General features: G+C 36.6%; 1 protein-coding gene across 2 annotated transcripts; it reads left to right on the top strand.

The window, feature by feature from the left end:
- Nucleotides 1-6: 6 nt before the first annotated feature.
- On the top strand, nt 7-20,248 carry ALG6 (ALG6 alpha-1,3-glucosyltransferase). 2 transcript variants are annotated; one of them, XM_085306054.1, is made up of 16 exons: nt 7-87; nt 322-489; nt 3,033-3,144; nt 3,756-3,840; nt 7,315-7,404; nt 8,322-8,410; nt 10,688-10,770; nt 11,444-11,508; nt 13,857-14,042; nt 14,568-14,703; nt 16,714-16,799; nt 17,244-17,328; nt 17,865-17,935; nt 18,901-18,969; nt 19,108-19,306; nt 19,578-20,248. In XM_085306054.1, the coding sequence occupies exons 3-16, from the start codon at nt 3,063-3,065 to the stop codon at nt 19,770-19,772; spliced, it is 1,521 nt and encodes a 506-aa protein (XP_085162180.1). In that variant the 5' UTR covers nt 7-87; nt 322-489; nt 3,033-3,062; the 3' UTR covers nt 19,773-20,248. The 2 variants fall into 2 exon arrangements, with proteins under 2 accessions (XP_085162180.1, XP_085162179.1); XM_085306053.1 differs by lacking the exon at nt 322-489.
- The last annotated feature ends 47 nt before the right edge of the window (nt 20,249-20,295 follow it).

The raw sequence follows: 20,295 nt of genomic DNA, 5'->3' as shown, positions 1-20,295 counted from the left end.
GCCGCCTTCCTTCCTGGCTCGGGAGGCGGAAGCGGCGGCGGTGGTGGTGGGGAGCGCGCGCGCGCTGCGGCGTGACCGTTGTGCCCAGTAAGGAGGCGCGGCGCGCGCGGGAGCCGTTGGGAAGCGCGGGAAGGGAGGAGAGGGCAGGGGAGCGCGGGTGTAAGCGGCGAGCGCGGCCGTCGCCTCCCCTCCCCTCCGTCGTCCCCCCGTCGGGGCCTGTGTGGCGGGTGGCAGTTGGGCCGGGGGCAGCGGCTGCCGCCCCACCCGCGCCTCTCTTTGAGGGCAGCGTGGGCGAACGAGCGGTTCGGTTTTTTTTTTTAGGAGATACAGAAAACTATCAATGAAGAAACAAAGAAAGAAAATATTCTAAGAGCTGCTTATGAGAGCAGAGAAAGAAGAAACTCAGTGGGCAAGAAAATAGCAGTTGTTCCAAATATAGGGAATGGCAACGGGAAGGAGAGGAACAGGGAGGTGTGAGAGTCTGTTCAGGTGAGAACAGTGTTAGGTAAGAACTAGGAAGCAGCATAAAATGTGGTAGGAGAAAAGAGATCAGCTAAGGAGATTGCAGTGGGCGGTTCAGTTTATGGAGTAATGTGAGGGGAAGTGAGGTGTTCAAATAATATAGGGAGGGAGAAAAGAGAACAGGTATGGTCTCAGTTACCAATGTCAAAATAGATGTGAAGACATCTGTTCTAGCTGGGGATAGAAAGGAAAGGGTAGATGTGGATCTTTTATGAAAAGGAAAAACCAAACTTGCCACGTTTGATTTTGGAAGTCAATCTTCTGTAGAGTCAAACTCAATATCTTTTATTTAGCTAAATGTGCCTATCCTGTGGTTTAGCCACATGTGTGTCATAGAAAGCATGCAAATATCAGTGTTTGTGTTCCTACCTTTAGAGGATGGTCTACTGTTGTCATGGATTTATATTGTTCAGAGAACTCTCTTTTTTCCCTTGGAGTTGGTGAGTTAGAGCTTTCAGTAAATGACAAGTGAATATGGATTTAGTTTGAGCAAAATGACCTAAACATGTCTCATGATGCTTCCAGTCTGTTACTAAAATGGCAGTTGCAATATTGCTGCTCTTTTTTTTCCAACTCTGACTCTGACAGAGTATCTTTGTTCCTCTAGGTCAGAATTTGTATACTTTTTAGCTAGYGCTTTTTTTGCATAGGGTGATATCACTATTTTGATATACCTCAATTCCCAAGCTTGATGCATGGGGCCTTTTATTTGACAGATTGAAGAACACTTCTTATTCTTACTAGATCCTTAGCATAGTCAAGAAAGCCATCAATTCTCCTGCTTTTTTTCCTTTTGTATGAAAGGATGAAGAACAAGGTTTCTCCTGCCTGGTTGTGCCTGGTGGAAGGCTTCAGCTGATGGATCCTTTAGGGAGAGGAAGCTGTGATGGATAGTGTGCTTATACTTGGGAAAGGAGAGGTAGAATTTCAAGCCATTTTTGAGTTTCAGGGAGATTTGAAAGAAGTTCAGATCAGTGGRTTTTGGTCACAAATGCTAGATCTTCTCGTTCAATGGTACAAATTTGATTTTGATTACATATTGCCTCATGATTATGTTGTGTGTTGAATTACCTAAAGCACGTGATACAGAGCTTATCCTGGTTGTGTACTTTTATAGTGGCTGCAGGAGAACAGATGATACCTGGTCCAGTATAAAGCCTGACAGTACATAGTTAACTAGTAAATAATTTTCTGACTGCATCTGAAACGACAGAATAGCTTATACCAGATCTACCCTTTGCATAACATGGCTGTGTTGCTCTTGATCGACTGTATGGAACTCTAAAGTTGGATTTTTTTCTATAGCCTAAACGCAGCCTTGAGTCTAGTTGCCCCCCCCAATAGGGTAATAGAAGGCCTTTACACGTAACACTTTCATTGCTTCTGTGTCTTCTTGAACAGATACTTTTTGCTCAGCCAAAGAGGTGAGACAAATTGTGGAGACAAATGCATAGTTCTGTCGTCTTCCGTGTGCTTGTCTGATGACTTGCATTACTATACATTTTAGCCTAGTGAGGGCTCTCCCCCAAATCCCCCTTCCCATTTTCCTGAGGTGGTAGAGAACTGCTTTTGCTACGTTTCACTTAAAACTGTCAGTTTTTTAGCAAGTGTTAATGTTTGTTGGACTTTAGAATCCAGAGTCAGCCACGTTTAAAGTTAACCAAGTCAGGGAAGAGTATGAAGAAACAATGTGAACATATTGTAAAGGATGGAATAGGCTATTGACAGAATTAAAATACGTTGTCTGGTGCAAAAAAGTTAATACGTGGACAAATATGCATTAAGGACAAATGTCATAAACAGAAAATAAGTGGCATTAATACAGTAGCATGATATTTATTATCTTTTTTTAATCTGTGTACTTGTTAACTCACTGGAAAACCCACCAAATATTGTTGTTAATCTAGGAATTTACATAAACTTGTTTCAAGAGGCTTTTTTGTTCAGTAGCAAATACTAGTTATTGAGGTCCTCAGATATATGGTCAGCATAGTATTTTACCTACCACTACAACCTTCTATACAGGTCTCTTGTAGGGTTTCCTGTTACCACTTGCAGAAAAAAACATGCCTTATATGTTTGCATAACAAATTGTGTGGAACTTATTAAGAGGAAACTTAAGTACATGCATGGAGGTACAGTATAGAGTTGATTTGATATTTAGATTCTCTTATGTGGTTTGAAATCTTTCATCCTTCTTTTCTTTTTCTTTTTTTTGGATTTTTTTTTTTTTTTTTTTTTTTTTTTTTTTTTTTTTTTTTGCATTTTGTCAGATGTCTGGTCAGCTTGTGACTCAGAAATGGGAGAAATTGCTTCTGGGCAGCACTTGGCTTTGTGGTTAGAAATTTTTCAATACTTAAACCCTCCTGGTTGCTGCATACTTACAGAAAGAAGGTAGCAAAAGAATGCTTATGGAGGTGGAGAGAAAACGGGGACTGTGCAGTGCCATTAAATGTCTAAGGAACCAAAGCACAGACAGTATTGTAGCAATGTTTCTGGTGTTGTTTCAGGTACCCTTTGACTTGTTACAAACACCAGCTATGGAAAAGTGGAGCTTAATGACAATTACTGTTTTACTGGGACTCATTGTACGCTGGACTGTATCACTCGGTTCTTACTCAGGTAACACATATTCATGTGAAGGTGAACTGAGGAGCTTGTGCTAAATTAAAGTAAACTTGTATGCAAAATCAAAAACAGGAAGCAAAATGTTACTTTGGGTATTGTCATATTTTATTACTTCTCTGTTTCCCAGTAAGTAAGCTTAAAAATAAGACTGACTGCTAATTTTAATAGTAAGGTGCCATGTCACAGTTGGAAGTGAGAACACTATCAATTTTTTATGTACTCAAGCCTAGTGATTCACATAAAATCGGTATAGGATGTCCATTATGTACATTTTCTTATTTCAAAGTGGTGTCACATTTTTCATACTATACTTCCAAATGATTTTTTTGTCAGATGAGCAAGCCACTGTATCTCTTCCTTCACAGCAGAATATCTTGATAAATGCTTATCACAGAAATATCCAGAAAGCTGAAAGAATACATAAGCCTTTTCTTTTTCTCCCTGTTAGACTACATAGCACATCGTGTCTCTCTCTTGTTCTCAAATATAATAGAGGAATAGAGAATAAAATTCATGATATATTAATATGTAAATACATATTTGGAGGAAAAGCAATATGCATAAACAGAATAAATTCATAAATAATCTTTGTCATCTCTTTTTAGGTGCAGGAGAGCCACCTATGTATGGAGACTATGAAGCTCAGAGACACTGGCAAGAAGTTACTTACAATTTACCTGTCAGGCAATGGTACGTAGTGCTATTGTGTTGCAGGTTACAAAGGTGTAAATGTAATGCCTTTAAGGTCTCTGCAAAACTTTTTACTGTTCTCTGAGCTATTCTGAAAATCTTTTTGTGGTAATGCTGTCCCTGTTCTTAGACTGAGGTACCAATTTCTTCACAAAATAAATACACTAATGTTCAAAACTTTAGCTTGTTAGTTATTAGTTTGTAAAACAAACTTTGTTATTTGTGATAGTTATCTCTGCTTTATTAGTAGTAGTCTACAGACTGGTAGTTATTTCTGCCCTGGTGCTCCAGCTTTGTTTTGAATTGAATGGAAAGACTGAGAAGCAATTTATTACTAGATTTATATGGGAGATCATACAGAAGCCTCTATACCTGATTTAGAAAAAGAACATTTGGCTTCCTGATTTCCTTCCAATCTACTAATAAATAAAAACTCTTTTGATAATCAGCACTGACAAAATCAGAACAAACTCTGCTCATCTCAGCTAAGCTGAAAGACAGAGGCCTACTGTTAAGTGCAGATGTTCGCGTTCTGTGCTGGAGGCATGGTTCATTTTTTAGACTTATTGAATTCATTGTTCACACCTGTGTGAACATTGTAAAATATAAATTTTAAAACGTAGGTCTCTGGAATAAACAGTATAAACAAAGGACAGTAAACTTATTTCTACAGATCACTCAGGACTATAGGAAAATTATTCCAAATTGAGATTTGGGGAAGGAATAAGTATGTAAAAATTATAGAAATATAGTAAACCATTGGAACTTATATCAAACAATAAAAATGTTTTTTTCCATATTTATGTGCTACATCAAAATTGATATAAATTAAATCTTTAAATCTTACAAGAGGGATAATTACATTCTGTTTGTTTGGGGTCACTTTTGTCTCAGCTATCTGTTGGTGAGCAGACTGATATAACAAGATAGAATATTGTTTCAGTTGTATTGCTGTAAATGTATTTGGGGCCAATCCTGGAACTACGGCACTCTGTGAACCTATGCAAATGACTGTATTGTGACTTTAGAGCACCACCTAGTATCTATATTACTCTTTTTCTTTTCCATTTTCTGGAATAGGCAAACCCTTCATTATGCCAAGTTGGCATAATGGAAAGTTATCATAATAATGGAGTTGACAGCTTTGATCCACTCTGCTACCCAGAACAATATGTACTTAAAATTAAGAATTATAGCAGTCATTATTTCTAGGCGTTCCCAGAGGCCAGATGAAACTATAGTGCAGGCTGGGTTCAGCCTGTGGGCTGCCAATTGGGCATCCCTATCTTGTTTTTGCTGTTCATTTTATTTATAATATAAGTTTTTCAGATTAAATCTGCTTTGGAATTGCATCTGCAGTAAAGTGAAGTCATATTTGGTCTTCTGAGTTCGGAAAAGAATGTCTTCACTGACATGCAAGGGATTACATTCTGGAAGTACTAGGTCTTTTCTTCTTCTTCTTTTTTATTTTTCCCCCCTCCCCTGAGTATTATAGAAATAGACGGTATGGAAAGATGATGTACTCCAGCATGTGAGAATATGTTCAAATTTGAATTTGAGGTTCTAATCAATTCTAGTGTTTATCTCGGTTTAGTATTTAGAAAAACTGTTTATGCAATAGCATAAACAGTTACGCCTTTCTTATGTAGATTTGTGTAGGTAAATATAGAGAGAAATTCTGTTATGATGGCATAGTCCTGAAAGATCTCTTGATTTCACACAGATTTCAGTATCACTTTTAATATTAAACAGAYATGTATAGAAAATACAGCTGCATGTTCCATGCTTATTTTTTTTATTCAAAACAAGTTATATTAAAAAAAATTGCAGTAAACTATGGTATTATTTTACTTAGTTTCCTTGTACGAGATTTCTCTGAGCCAGAAGTCAGAATTCAAATACCTGTGTTTTTTATTCTTTACAGTCATGGCATATTTATTAAAAGCTACTTTAGAAATATAAGAAGATATCTTTGTTAATTGAAACTGAAATAGCTTTTTTTTGTTAAATATTACTGCATACGGGAATTAATTCCTTTTTTTTTCCTTCTGTTGAAGCTCTGGGTTTATGGAAGGTAAAAGTAAGAAACATACAATGCAATTGGAAAGCATACTGTAGAATATTAAAAACTGTATGAAAAATCTGAACTGCTTTGGCATGAACAATCTTGAATGGTAGGGTAAGTAGAGAGATGCATCTTAAAGAAACATGATTTATTGTCAGTTGTTTGTAAGATATTTCAGGCAGCTGATAATGGAATTCAAGAAATATCATTTGCTATAATAAATATCAAAAATAGGCTGCATTTGAGTGGAGGACCTGGAAAAACCAAGAACCTTGCCCCTTGGCAATTACAACAGACTGGTGGATCTGTTTCACTGTGAGATTTTAAAGGGCCGGTGCCTTATTTTTGTAGCTTCTGTTTTCCTTGGATAAAAGCTTCTGTTTCTCATTTGGAAGAGGTAACTTAATTCTAACTGCAGCCAGCCTTCCATTGAAATAACAGCAGAAATATTGATAGGAAAATCCTTCCTCTCTATTGCTTGCATTGTTCTCCCGACGTTATCTTCAGAAGTAGGACCAGGTAAAGTTGCTGCAGCAAACATATCTGATTCAGGTTCACAACACTGTGTTGGCTAGTTAGGAGGCCTTACTCTGATAAATCGGTTTTGCCTGTTAAGGTACTTCGTTAGTGTCTGGACTCTTACATTCATGTTAGTAGAATTGTTCAGGTATACCTGCTGTGGCATCATTTTCCTGAATATTTATGCTTCTTTTTTTGGTCCATCTATTTAATATTGTTGTGTTTCTTTGTTCCCCTTCTGTTCAGTTGTCTTTTGAGCAATTTAACTTCCACTGATGTTTTTTTCAAAATTTTCATATTAAGACTAATTAAACAGAGGTAGTAGATCGCAGTGTTCACCATGGACAAATGGATACATTGTAGGCTAAAAGTGCAGCAGGTAAAGTTCAGCTGTTCAGAAGTCATTGTCACATACGAATTCACTAGTGAATTCTTTTTTTTCCCCTTTTTTGCATTTGGCAAATTGAATGCTATCTTCTGCAATAATTGACACACATGGAAAAATAAAGATTTTGTTTATAGATGGAGGTGAGATGAGCCTACTGAATAAAAAGATTAGAGCTACAGTAGATGTGTAAAGCTAATTTTGTGAAGTGTCTCAATTCTTCCTGCATTCTGTTCACTTTAGGTATTTTTTTTTCCTTTCCAGGTAAGTATGCTTCAGCAAATTTCTTGTGCGTGTGTGTTCTGTTCTGTTTTGCAAACACAAGTGAGTGTATTCTGCATCACTTTTGCTTTCATGCTGTTGCTCAAGACTTTCTGTAAAAGTAAAATAAAGTAGGAGGTGCTCACTTCCTTTTGAATGTGTTGGTGACAGCATGTTTGCTTTAATGGTTTTTCTGGGCTGAAACAAAGCTGGAAATGTAGATCTTTTAATTTTTTTTTTTTAGGTACTTCAATACAAGTGACAACAATCTGCTGTACTGGGGCCTTGATTATCCACCTCTTACTGCCTATCACAGTTTTATATGCGCTTATGTGTAAGTTCATTATTTTAAGTATTTACTGTTGTGGAGAGTGCAAAACACTGAGTCTTCCCCCCCTTCCCCCCAGAGAAAAACTACTAGCTAGAAATTACCAATTTGGGACAGCTGATGAAACAGTAAATACTTTGTTTCTTTAAAGCTAGGGAAAATAATTTCACAAGTATCCCTGCTGCTTAAAAATTAATACTGCTATTTTTCTGTCCTGAAATTATTGTGGAGGGACTGACGGGTTAGGTTCTTTTTTGTCAGCTTCTTAAATTTTAGCTGATTTAGATATCGCTTAGATTTTAACTTTCTAAATAAGCCATTGTTAGACCAGTGATGGAGGGAGAAGAGTACTGTAGTGACTGGGCGCGTCACATGCAAAGCTTCTCTTGTATTGAGAGCTGAAGTGACATTTGATGACTGGATATCATGTAGATAGGATTCTGTTATTGGAATACTTTTTCCACAAGGGCTTTACTGCTATTGGAATGAGACTTATGGAATAAGAATGTAGGTTAAAGTGCATAGGCACAGTTATGTGGAACATCTATGTGAACTGTAAATGGTTTATATTTAATACTTGAGCATGAAAGGTATTTACAATTGTTTTTTTAAAGTCAGTGGGACTAGCCTGGAAGTAGTTATCTTGTCCTGATAAATACTGTATTCTGTTTTTCCTGTTTTCAGCAATTCTTTTTTTTTTTTTATTATTATTTTTTATTGTGAAATAGCAGMTAATCTGTATAGTGTAAACTGATCTAGTGGTGAGGGAAACCTCTCTTGTTGGTCACTGTTACTCTTTGATTCTCTTCATTCATCTTAATTCTTGGAATATGCTCCTGTGCATGTCATCTTTATTGCTGAAAGGAATGTAAAGGGAAATGAGAACTGTCTACATTTTGATGTGTCTGTACTTTGTTTTACAGTGCAAAGTTAATAAATCCTGATTGGATTGCTCTGCACACATCTCGGGGGTATGAGAGTCAGCCACATAAGTTATTTATGCGTACAACAGGTAGGAAAATTTTATTTCCTTAGGATGATCTTACAAATTTGTCTACTTCACTAATTTAGCATCTTTAATTTTATGCAACCTCTCTCTCTCCACCAGTTTCTGTTCAATTCTTTGGGTGACTTTGCAGATCTATGTGTTATGAACAAAACTCCTCTGTTCTTTTCACTTTTGCTCTCATTTGCTCTCTGATAATGTTAAATGTACAGAGAATTTTTCAACTAGACAGGTTTAGTAAGAATTTTAAAATGAAGTTACTTCTTAGTAGCCTAGACTTTTTTTTTTTTTTTTCATTTTGATAGTTACAAATTTTATTTTTAGTTTAGCTTGGCTTTTATTGTAAAATTACTTGGCAAATCAACTGGCCTTCACTGACTTTACTTAGCAGGCTTATCTGAAAGGGGGAGTTATTTGATAATTTTAGAGATGTCATTTTTATCATATGCTAACCAGTTGCTGGAAATAAACTTTTGTTAACAGAAAAAATATATATATTTTATCAGTTTTTATACTAAAGCTCATTTTCATTCTGTCACTTTTCTGACCACTTGATTATTTTGATCTGCCACTACAATGAAAAAGATAAAACAAGTGCAGAAAAAAATGTAAATAATTTAATTCAGTAGCTATGTGTGTAGAACAATGAATGATGTCACCAGTGAACTCTTGTTCTCTGGGCAATGACAGATGCCAAGTTGCGCTGTTGTTACTTTCTTTCATTCTGAATMTGTCTTTTGCTTCACATGACTGTAGGGTTCTCTAAAATGCTTTCTATTGGTTGAGTACCTTTTTTACAGATTACAGTGGCAGAATATGATGTTTATCAATAGCACTTCTGTACTTCACAAACCTTTCAGTCTGGTTGCTAATAACTGATTGGATTGAAACAAACAAACAAAAAATCATTAGAACAAAATTGCCCTTGAAATATTTTTTATTAATGTTGAAAAAAATTACTTGACATATGACAGATGTATAATCTAGGAGAACTGTAACGTTCTTTCAACAATAGCCATTAAAATAATGCATTAAAATAACTTGGAATGTTGAATGTCAGCTGTTGGTGTTACACCTTTGTATTAAGAGTTGATGCATTTGTTCTGCAAATGCCTTGGGTACATTTTTTTAGTTGTGGCTTGAGCCTGCAAAATGATGATCATATAGAAAAAAACTTGCATCTTTAAACATTTTCTTTTAAAGCCCATGATCCAGAAGAAAGAAAAGTGTACTTTTCCCCTCGTAATAGTTGCATATTTTCGGAAACCTGATTATAGAAATAATCTGAGAATTTAACAAACATTTAAGGTGACACTTGAGAATTAACTTGGTGGCTTAAGCACAAGCAGAAGTTTACATAATTCCAGGCGGACAAACCTGCTAGTTCTGTTTTCTTGTTGGCCCTGCTATGTGTATTTGCTATCAGCAGATGGTCAAAAACAAATCACTACTTCTAATTGATCTGACCACATTACATTCACACAAAAATAAGTTGGAGATTGCTGTAGTTCAGAACTTATTAATTCTCTCTACTTTCAAAATATAAGTGTCTTCCAACAACATGACTGCATTTAGTTGTAGTTGATTTCTTTTGATAATTAAGAATGCCTTCTCTCATTTCGGCATGTGAGGAAGTAGAATGTGGTCCTTTATTGACTGAGGTTGTGCCAGAAGCCAAAACAGCTGAACATGTGGAAGCAGCAGCTTTTGGGCATCAGAAATGATAGCCATAGAAATGTTAACAAGGTCAAATTCTGTAGACCTGTTTCTTTTTGTCCTTTGAAGTGAGACTGCCCAGTTATTCTAATGAAGAAAAACTTAATATTGTGATGTTTATTTACTTAGATTTTCTCTTTTCTTCCATGGAACACTTGAAAACAATCAGCTCTAGTGTGATCTTCAAACCTGAGCAGTCTCTAAAGTAAAATGATGGAACATACTGTAATGCAAATAAGACAAAATGGAAAAGCATCTCCTGCTGAAACTGTAGTGGCATGACTTTTGAATTTCAGTTGAGTTTAATGACTAGGCTGAGCTTTGCATGTTAAGAAACAGATGCAGAACCCCTGTGAGAAAGGTAGGCGGCCAGTTTCACCCAAACACTGTGTAGTTGTTATAATCAGTGTTTTTATACCCAATCCAACCATTACTTGAGAGGTTGACAGGGTAAAACTGCAAGCAAAGATCAAAGCTTCCCAGTCCAGATGAAAATAGACAACATTTATTACATTGAGGTAAGATATGTGGGAGGATTCTAACATGAAGTTAATCTTTATTTTTCAGTATTTGTTGCTGATTTGCTGGTTTATATTCCTGCAGTTATTTTATATTGTTGTTGGTTAAAAGAAACATCTACAAAAAAGAAGGCAAGTATCTGATATCTGTGGGTAAATTAAATACATGTACTGTTAAACCATGTAGAAACGTAACGGATTGCGAGTTAATTAACATACAGAACATCACAATTGCTTCAGTTGACATAAAATTGATGACAATCAGTATATCGTGTATTAAAGACTTTACAGTTAAAAGAAGCCATTAACGTATTTTACAGCAATTATTTTAATGCCTTCAATAACAAGATGCACTGAAGTTTAGTAGCCATGAACTCCTGAATTATTTTTCTTGCCAAATTTATTACTTGTGTAGTAAAAACAAGATTTGTGCTGTGATCTGGGGAATCTGGGAACTGCTGTCTTGCATACTCCGTATGGTAAAATGTGTTTTTTGAAATAAAAAGTGTCTTGTGGTTTTCTGAGAGGTTCCAAGGGTTAAGATCGATGTGGCTGATTTTTAAGCTGGTTGGCAAAGGCAAGRCCAATCTCCTTTCAGTGTTTTCTTAGTTACATAAAATCTATATTCTTTTTTACTCCTCAAAGTATTGCTGACATAAGATTAATTGGAGAGAGAAAGATTTCTACACCTAGAATGGACCATAGAAGGACAAATTTTTGTTTTGGAGAAGTAGCATGCGTTGCTATCTGTTTGCCTTAAATATAATTAATTATTTTCCCCTCTCTTTTTTTTTTGTCCTTCTAGGTTTCCAGTGCTCTCTGTATATTGCTTTATCCAGGCCTAATTCTTATTGACCATGGACATTTTCAGTATCCTTGTATTTGTAATGAAAACAAAGGAATTTCAGTTCTTAAAATAATACTGTTCTTCAATACTTGTCTTTAACTGGGAAAAAGATTGACTTTGTGTATGAAGTAATCTGTGGGGCATCTCCCTACATCAAAGCAGAGGTTTTAAAGAAAACTATAACCCTGATAATTAGGTGATATTCATTGGAGATAATTGTTGATATTAGGGCAAATCAATCAAAACATGAATCACATTTTTTAATGTCACAAGCTCATATTAACGTTAGTCACTTTATTGCAGAAAGTGTCAATGGTATGTGACAGTGAAAAGAGTGGATGGCTTGTGCTCCTGTGATTTGTGTTTGGAGAGAGAATTGTCTTGGATCTTCCTGAGATGGCAGAGAAGTGTGTCAAGCATAGCTGTATAAAACGTTCAGTTCTATAACATGTGACACTGCCTTGCCTTTACAATTACTTGAGATTGGATTCACTTCACTTAATGCCTAACTGTTTAAAAGTTATCAAAGTTAAAAGTTGTCAAAGCTAACTCTAATCAGTGATTGTGGATATCTTCACAGGTGGTTCTTTTATAACAGGATTTCTGTTTTTATAATTATTTTGCATATCAACAAGCAAATGATGTAGGTGACTGCCCTAGGCTGTGCTGTTCAGTGTCATCTAGCAGAGGGACAATCGTGGAGTTGTGATAAAAGTGGGCATTTAAATATCCCAAGGGAATATTAAAGCATCTTGAAATCAAGTTTGATAATCTAGTAATTTACTAATTTATGTTTTTTTTCTCCAAGAGAGTGTGATGAACTTAGAAGATAATGTACCTTAGAAATCAAATTTTGAAGAAAAAAGTARTAAATGCTATTGGATACTTGCATTAGAGTTCAGGAATTCTGAAAGTGTATTTTTGGCCCTGACTCTTTAAAGATGTAGAGCACTTGGAGAAGTTACTTATAAGAAAGGTAATGTGAATGAATGCATTTTACCTTAGCTTAGAGAAGCTGGTAGGGTTGAAGAAGGGATAGGTTACAACTTTTGAGTACATAGAAGATAGGCAAAGAGGAAAGCAGCAGTCTGTTTTTTGTGACTTATGTTGGACAGGACAAGAAGTAATGGCTGTTAACTACCGTAGTTACATCAAACTACATTTGATTTTTAAATTTAAGGAAAAATCTTTCAAATAGTAATTACAGTGAAATGTCAGAATTGATTGCCTGTAGAAGTTGTGGAATCTGCAACATAAAGATCTTTAAGAAAAGGTTCAACAAACATTATATCAGGAATGACACAGCTATAGTAGACACGGTATTAAAGCAGACAGATGGACTACATAGTCTCCTGGGGTGTCTTCCAGCCCTGCAACTCTATGTGAATAACTTTACTATCTGTGACCGCTCCTAAGAAGTCAATAGATTTATTTAACTGCTGCTGCATATTGTTGCAGGATCACAGCCTTTTGGTATAATTGTTTGTTGATGTGAATTTTAGGAGTTCTCAAATGTATATGGTGATTTTGAATGGAAATAAATTGAAAATAAATTTAGACAGTCTGAATGTATTGTCATAGCTATTATATTGATAAASAGGAAACAAAATATTTGGAAACTTTTGAGGATACAAGTATCTCTTACCTGATGACTTTCATTGTGTAAAAATACCAGTGAAAATCCCTAATCTTTGTTGCATTTTAATAGTAACTGTAGCTTAGTCTCTTCAAACTTTACTGAGCTTGGGAACCTATTTCAAAGTGAGAAGGAAGTAACATTACTTTAGGTGGTAACTAKTATTCATTGTTTGTGTAGTATTAGCAGCCGAGGGAATCGGGCATGGATGAGGATGCACTGTGAGTGTAATTTAATACCCTGCCGTCCCCGTGGTCCTTGAACTAAAGACCACACATTTAAAATGTTAATATAGTTGAATATTCTGTACACATCTCTTGGAACAGAGGAGGAGAGACTTGAAAGCTTTACCCTTAATAATGAGAAAATAAAGAAAAAAAAAGTTTACTCTGATGTATCCTATTGAGTACTGTTGCTAATTTAAATAAAGGCTTGGTTGAATGAATGATCATTACATGCATAATGAATACAAACATGTGCAAAACTTGTCCTAATTTTCGCCTGTGCAAAGTTTGAATCAAGCCTGGGACATCCAAATAGTTGGTCTTTAAGTAGAAGTAAAATTATTTCTATCAGTGAGCAAAATAGTCACAACTGGCAATACATTTTTAAAAGCAATGTGGAAAAACATTTTACATGCTGTTTTATACTTGTCCTCTAGGACATTTATTCACAAACTTCTAGTATTAAGAGGTTACTTCTCTTGTTTGTCTTGTCCTTGACGTAAAAAAACATATACAACTCAGTGAGCCTTGGATTTGCTGTGTGGGGTGTACTTTATTTGTCTTATGACTGGGACCTTTTGGGTTCAATGGCATTTTGCTTGGCCTTAAATTATAAGCAAATGGAACTTTACCATTCTCTGCCCTTCTTTTGCTATTTACTTGGCAAGTGCTTCAAGAAGGGACTGAGAGGAAAGGGGTAAGTGACTTTAAACCACTTTATCTTGCTCAAGTATACAGCCASGCAGCCTAGCATTGAGAATGTGGTTCATCTTATTTAGATGTGGTCACTTCTGAATTAACTTCTAGTGGAAAATATTCACATTGTTATAATGTTTTCCTTGCATGGAAAATAAGTATTTCTTGCTGAGGAGATCTACATTAAATATCTAATTTTACTTTTTAGTCCACTGAACAGGTAACTAAATACATTAAGCTGTCCTTTCTCAGCGCTCTTCAACTGCAATCTAAATTAAAGGGGGGCTACAATGGGTGACCAGATTAGGCCAACAGCAGTAGCTCTGTTGCAGTTCTGATGGAGTCCTTCTTCCTAATCTGGGGGTTAAGAACTTTTTTTGTGGTATTGCTAGCTCTTTTCGTTCAGATTTGCTACTTTCAGTTTTGTATCTGTTTAGAATTTAATTTTTTTTTAACTAAGAAACTGACTTTTGTTGCAAGTAGCTGGATTTATCTTTTCTGATAAAAGCTTTCCTTTTTATTGCAGATTAATATTGTTAATTAAAATAGCCGGGACAGTGTTGGTTTCCTTTGCTGTCTGCTGGCTTCCATTCTGTACGGACGTGGAACAAATCATGCAAGTACTCAGAAGACTCTTTCCCATTGATCGAGGCTTGTTTGAGGCATGTGTGTTTTCTTCTCCCCCCCCCCCCCATAAATGTTCTGTATTCTTAGATCCCTTGAGGAACCTTCATCATGACCTTTAGGGATTTCATGTGGGGAGACACACCACAAAACTAGTAATTTGAGATGCCTTCTTCAGCAGTCATTTCTTGCCAGTTATTTAATCCAGTATTTAATCACAGCTCAGCTGGCATCTTCCAGGATATTATATGAGTAGACAACACTTATACCATCATCAAACCCATACTTCAATCCATACATTTTTCCATTGAAATAGATTCCATAGTAACTGACAGTGTCAGAAGATACAACCTTAAAAGTCAACAGCTTCAGTGTCTGTCTTTTGGTTCTGCTCAGCTTTTTTAGCAGTTTTTTCTTTTTTTTTAAAGAGTGTTTCAGGTGCAGCCGAGAGGTTCCCTTTTGATCTAGTATGTATGTATTTTCAGTACAAATTTCCACAGTATTTTCCAAGAATTTTAGACCAGTTCKGCTTTTACTTGTGCTCAGATTACTGACATTTGCATGCTGCAAGGTGCTGAGTGCTGCAGCCCTAATCTAGGAAAGCAATTATTCATTTACCTAAGCTAATGACAGTCTCATAAAAGAAAGGATACTCCTTTTTTTTTCCAGGTAAAAGTGATTTGCAGGTATTTTGTTCCATTAGGATAAATCTTAATATTACACCTGTTAAAAGATTCTCAACTTCAGATTTTTCCAGAAAATGGAGCTTTGAATTTTTGTTGCTTGATTTCACAGGGATTGAAGCAAATATTTACTTAGCCTGCTTAATCTTAAATTTTGTTTTAYTCCTCTTTAGATGTGAAAAATGCCAAGTACCAAGGCAGCACTTTGTTTAGGCTGCAGTACAGAAATGTTTTCAGAATGTAGTCTCCAGCATTCTATTCAAACAAACAAAAACAGCAAAACCCATAACATCCCTCCCTCCTTCCAACAGTGACCCTGTTGCTTGACTATTGACTGAAACTTATAAATGAATATTTTTGGTCATGGTACTTTTTAGCCACTGCAGACTTTAAAAAATAAAATCCGTAAATGACAAGAATGGGTGAGTCTGAAAGTGCCTGACAATTTTAGTCTAATATTAGTCCAAATATTTTCTGAGTTGGGGAGTGACTTTCTTGATGCTAATATAGATAATATGAGAAACTGTCCACGTAAGCAATACGCAGTAAATTTATACTGGGGTGCGTGTAACAGGTTCTTTGAATTGGTTCCCATTTACAGAAGGAGTAACAAATGCTGATGGCTGTAAAATCGTATTGGCTATTAAGCAGGCATCTTGTGTGTTTGCTGGTGCTGCCACCCCCCCTGCTCACTCGTAATCCTCAGCAGATTTGAAGTGCATATTCTGTACTGCCAGTAAGCAGATGAAGAAGATGGCTCAGTTGTTGGTGCTAGTAGCTTTCTTGCTGTTATGTCTACACAGCTGTGATTCAAGCAGCTGTTTAGGGATGAGTTTCATGAGCATGATAGCTGTAGTTACAAATTTAATTTTGAAAGTGATCCTAGCACAACTGCTAATGTCTTTAGACTTCTTGATTTATTAGTGGTTAACTCTGTCATTGCTAGCAAGCAGTAAGCATAGCTAAATACATTCAGGTATGTAATGAAATGTGACAATATATAGAATGGCTTCACATCTGAAAAAAAGAATTTCACATATGCCATCACTTTATTGGAAATTTCCTAGAGATAGAGGATTTCAGACCTTATTTTCACAAAATGTGTGATCTTTTGAGACAAAACATAAGTCTCCCAACGAACTATTTCTCGGTTACTTTAATATGTTTTAATCCCGTTTCTTTTAATTTTCCGAGTTTGAATAAAGAGTAAACTGATATAAATTGAGTAACATCTCAGAATATGATGTATATTTGCCAGTATCTCTTTGCAGTACTCCAGTAAAAAACCAACAATCCCCCCATCTCTGTTGTTGTCACTAGCGTAAGTTAAAGTGGATGCAATTCTTCTTCTTTCCCCACCCCCAGGATAAAGTAGCCAATATTTGGTGCAGTCTAAGTGTCCTTATAAAAATAAAGAGTGTCGTATCRCCTCAAACTCAACTCCAACTCAGGTAAGACATAACTGAAGTGTAAGCTATTTGTTTGAATTGATTTTTGCAAGATTTTTTTTCCCCAAAAAAATATGAGAAGTGATGTGTAAATCCTGAAAAATATTTTTTTCTTAAGCTGTATTTTTCTTCCAAGTGATAAAGATTTCCTTTTAAGGTATTCTTAAGAATGTTTGACTATAAAATTTTCTGCTTGTTTATATAGTGATTTAAGCTACATAGTTGTTGTTCTGTTTTCAAAACCACTCATGTCAGTGAAGATCATTAAGTGCTGCTCTYCTGTGACTGAGACTTCTTGAGTGATTTTGTGCATTTGAAAACTACTATAAAATTCCTAWTTTGAAATTCTGAAATTTGAAAATGTAAGTTTTAAAATTCTATGTAATATCATTGAAGTAGATATTCACGTATTAAAGGATAAATTGTTTTTCTTATAAAATTCCTTAGCTGTGCTGTAACATTTCTGAGCCTGCTTCCTACTTGTGTAAAACTGATCCTTGAGCCATCTCTCAGAGCATTTAAGTTTGCTTTGGTAAGTGCAGATTTTGAATTGTTCCTTATTTTAAATCCACCACTGAGTGCTGGTGTGTGACAAAAAGTGCTACTTAGAATTGCCACAATGTGCAGCATTACGTATACTATTAAATGCCATTTTGTTTCTGCTGAAGAGATTGCATCAAAAAAAAAAAAAAGAATTTAACCTCAAAAAGCTGGGTAGTTCTCGCTGTGACTTAACTCTGCTGATACTTATGTATGTGAATATTTGTTTACTTCAGCAGGGATAGTCTTGTAAGTAGAGTTAAGCAGCACTGGGCTCTGTTCATGTGAAATGTTTTCTGAATAATTCTGGGTAAACTTTAAAATACTGTATTTTTCGTATRGATGGATGGTTAAAGAAGCAGCTCTGTGTAATTTTAGATTGGACAAAAGTTAGATAAATGATGTAATTTTTCCAGTAACTGTTAAAACTTACTCGATACTCATATAAAATCTAGGCCAGATGAGAAAGTAAAATAGTGCTTTGTGTTGCAGTTAAATACATTAATATGTCTGATTTCTTCTTCTAAGGTTAGTTGTGCRTTGTCATTCTTCCTGTTCTCCTTTCAAGTACATGAAAAATCTATTCTTCTAGTGTCAGTGTAAGTATATTCTTTTTCCACGTGTATATTCTGATCTTGTTTTCTTCAACCTGTTGGTTATTGTATGCTACTTTCTCACTTATAAATGTATCCGATTTTAAAATCCCCACACTACACTTGCTTTCCAGAGTAACTTGAAAACGAAAGGAGTATAGGCATAATAGCCGTGCTAGTTTCTGCTGCTTCCCTTACCCTTACGGGCGAGTGGCCTAAGCGTGGCCTTGCTGGGGTACGCCGTGGTGGTGCAGACCGGGGACAGGCTGTTCCTTGGGGTTGTTGCGGTGATGCTGCCATAGGCAGCGCAGAGACGTGCTCAGCTGCCGCACAGCAAGGCTGGAGCAGTCGCAGTAGGAGATTCGTCCCTCCTGGATGGTGAYGGCGAAGGAGCCTTCCCTGCTTTTGTCATTAAACATCGTGTGTTTCCCATCCCTTGCCCAAAAGGAGGGGCCGCCGGGACAGGGGGAATAGCTTTGGTTAGCAAGGCTTGTGCTTTTCCTTGCGTGACTCGGCTGCGCCTGAGAGTCATGTCTGGTAAGGGTTTGGGAGGCCGCGCTCTCAGCGTTTCTCTTGCGTGCCCGAAAGGAAGRCTGCACTGGCGGTTAGGCAGCTATTGGCATTTTTGTAAGCATTGGTTGGGGATGACAGTGCAGATGCTCCTGAAGCCGGTAACAAGTCTAGTGTGGAGTGGGCCTGCGCCTGGCTGCCCAGGCAGGCTAGTGGGACCCATTACAGCTACTCTGTCAAGCGATTCTCATGCTGCAAACGGAGATGCAGGGCAAAACATGTGCGTGTCCAGGTTCAGCGGGAGGCAGCGGGAAGAAAGACGTCCCAGCAGAGGCTAAGCCGGTGGGGAGCGGGCGTGCCTTCCTGGGGAACAGGAGAGCGCAGCAGCTGGGTAAAAGGCTGAGATAACGAAATGCTGTTAGTTCAGTGTTTGACCATTTATTTTTCTATTTTCATTTCAGACCGGTCTGCTTAATCATAAACGAAATTCCTTTTATGGCTACATGGTTTTTACTTGTATCAACCTTCAGGTGAGGCAGACACTGTTCAATTCTTGTTTTAAAATAGTATTCTTCCTTGAGTCTAGTAAGCAGAAATGCATTTGTTTTCTCCTCTTTTTACATTCTGGAATGTAAACTCACTCGCTGTGGGCAATTCTGTTTCAACAGCATGTTGCCTCTGCTGCTGAAAGATGGCCTCCTGCTGGCGTATGCTGTGACAACCCTGGCATTTCTATCAGCTTGTGTGACTTCCTTTTCGATACTCGAAAAGACTTCAGCAGAGGACTTGCAGCTGAAATCGTTTTCCCTTTCTCTTAAGGGATACRTTTCTTGGTTTAAGTCATTTCCAAAGATTGTTAAGAGGCTGGTAAGTAACTTACTTRAATTCTTCATAGCTCTTACTAGTAACTCTTCATAGTACTAAAATGCTTCTAGAAACCAGTCTCACGTCCATAGTCTTTGTGGAAAGTCTCATATGGGCAAAGCCATGCTATGCCAACTCAGAGGGAGGCTGTAACTGTTTTGCAATGCATCTATCTATAGAATTAAGAATACAGGGCACCCAAGCAACGAAAATAACTGCCTCCTCCTGAGTTGTTAAATCAACACTAACTAGTGCATCGTTCTTTATCTTACAGTTTCTTCTTTCAGTAACTGTGATGGGCATCCTGACTATATCGAGTGCTACAATGAATCCTCCACAGAGGTTACCAGACTTGTTCCCCACCGCTGTGTCCATTATTTCTTGTTTACACTTTTTATTCTTTTTGATGTATTTTAACATTGTTATACTGTGGGACTCAAAAAGTAGAAGTCAGAAGAAAATGAGCTAGTTAACTTATGAAGATCAAGGACTAAACTGTAAGTGGACAGAATGTTTTCAGTGAATCGTGTCGGTGTTACAGATAAACCTGTTTGGTGTAACACAAGTTGAGTGATCTAATGAAAATCAGGAAACGCATAATRCACACTTAGAACAGTCTATAATCATTTTGTGTTTAAAGATGAGGTTTTTCACAGAGCACTTGGAAATGTTGTTTGGTGAGTTTTCTTCAGAATTGTATTTTTTTTTTTAATCATTTGCAAACCTAAAATATCTATTAGAGGACCAAATTTTGAACTTATGGTAATACAGCCAGGGTATTTTAGCAAAACAGTGAATTGTTTTGTTAGCATTAAGTTTACACCTTTCCCAGCATAAAAGATGCAAACAATTCAAAGYTGTGTAGGTTAAATAGTGAGTTTTGACTGTGAACTCTTAAGCTGTCTTGCTGAATTGTTTTTATGGCATAAATTGTCTTGTACATTCYGTCACTGTTCTCCATTACTCTTTTGTACCGTACTTTGCAGATCATC

Source organism: Rhea americana, unplaced genomic scaffold (genome assembly GCF_003343005.1).
Source record: "Rhea americana isolate MKP2758 unplaced genomic scaffold, rheAme1 scaffold_230, whole genome shotgun sequence".
NCBI classification, from domain to species: domain Eukaryota; kingdom Metazoa; phylum Chordata; class Aves; order Rheiformes; family Rheidae; genus Rhea; species Rhea americana.
This window is presented reverse-complemented; position numbering and strand designations above follow the sequence as displayed.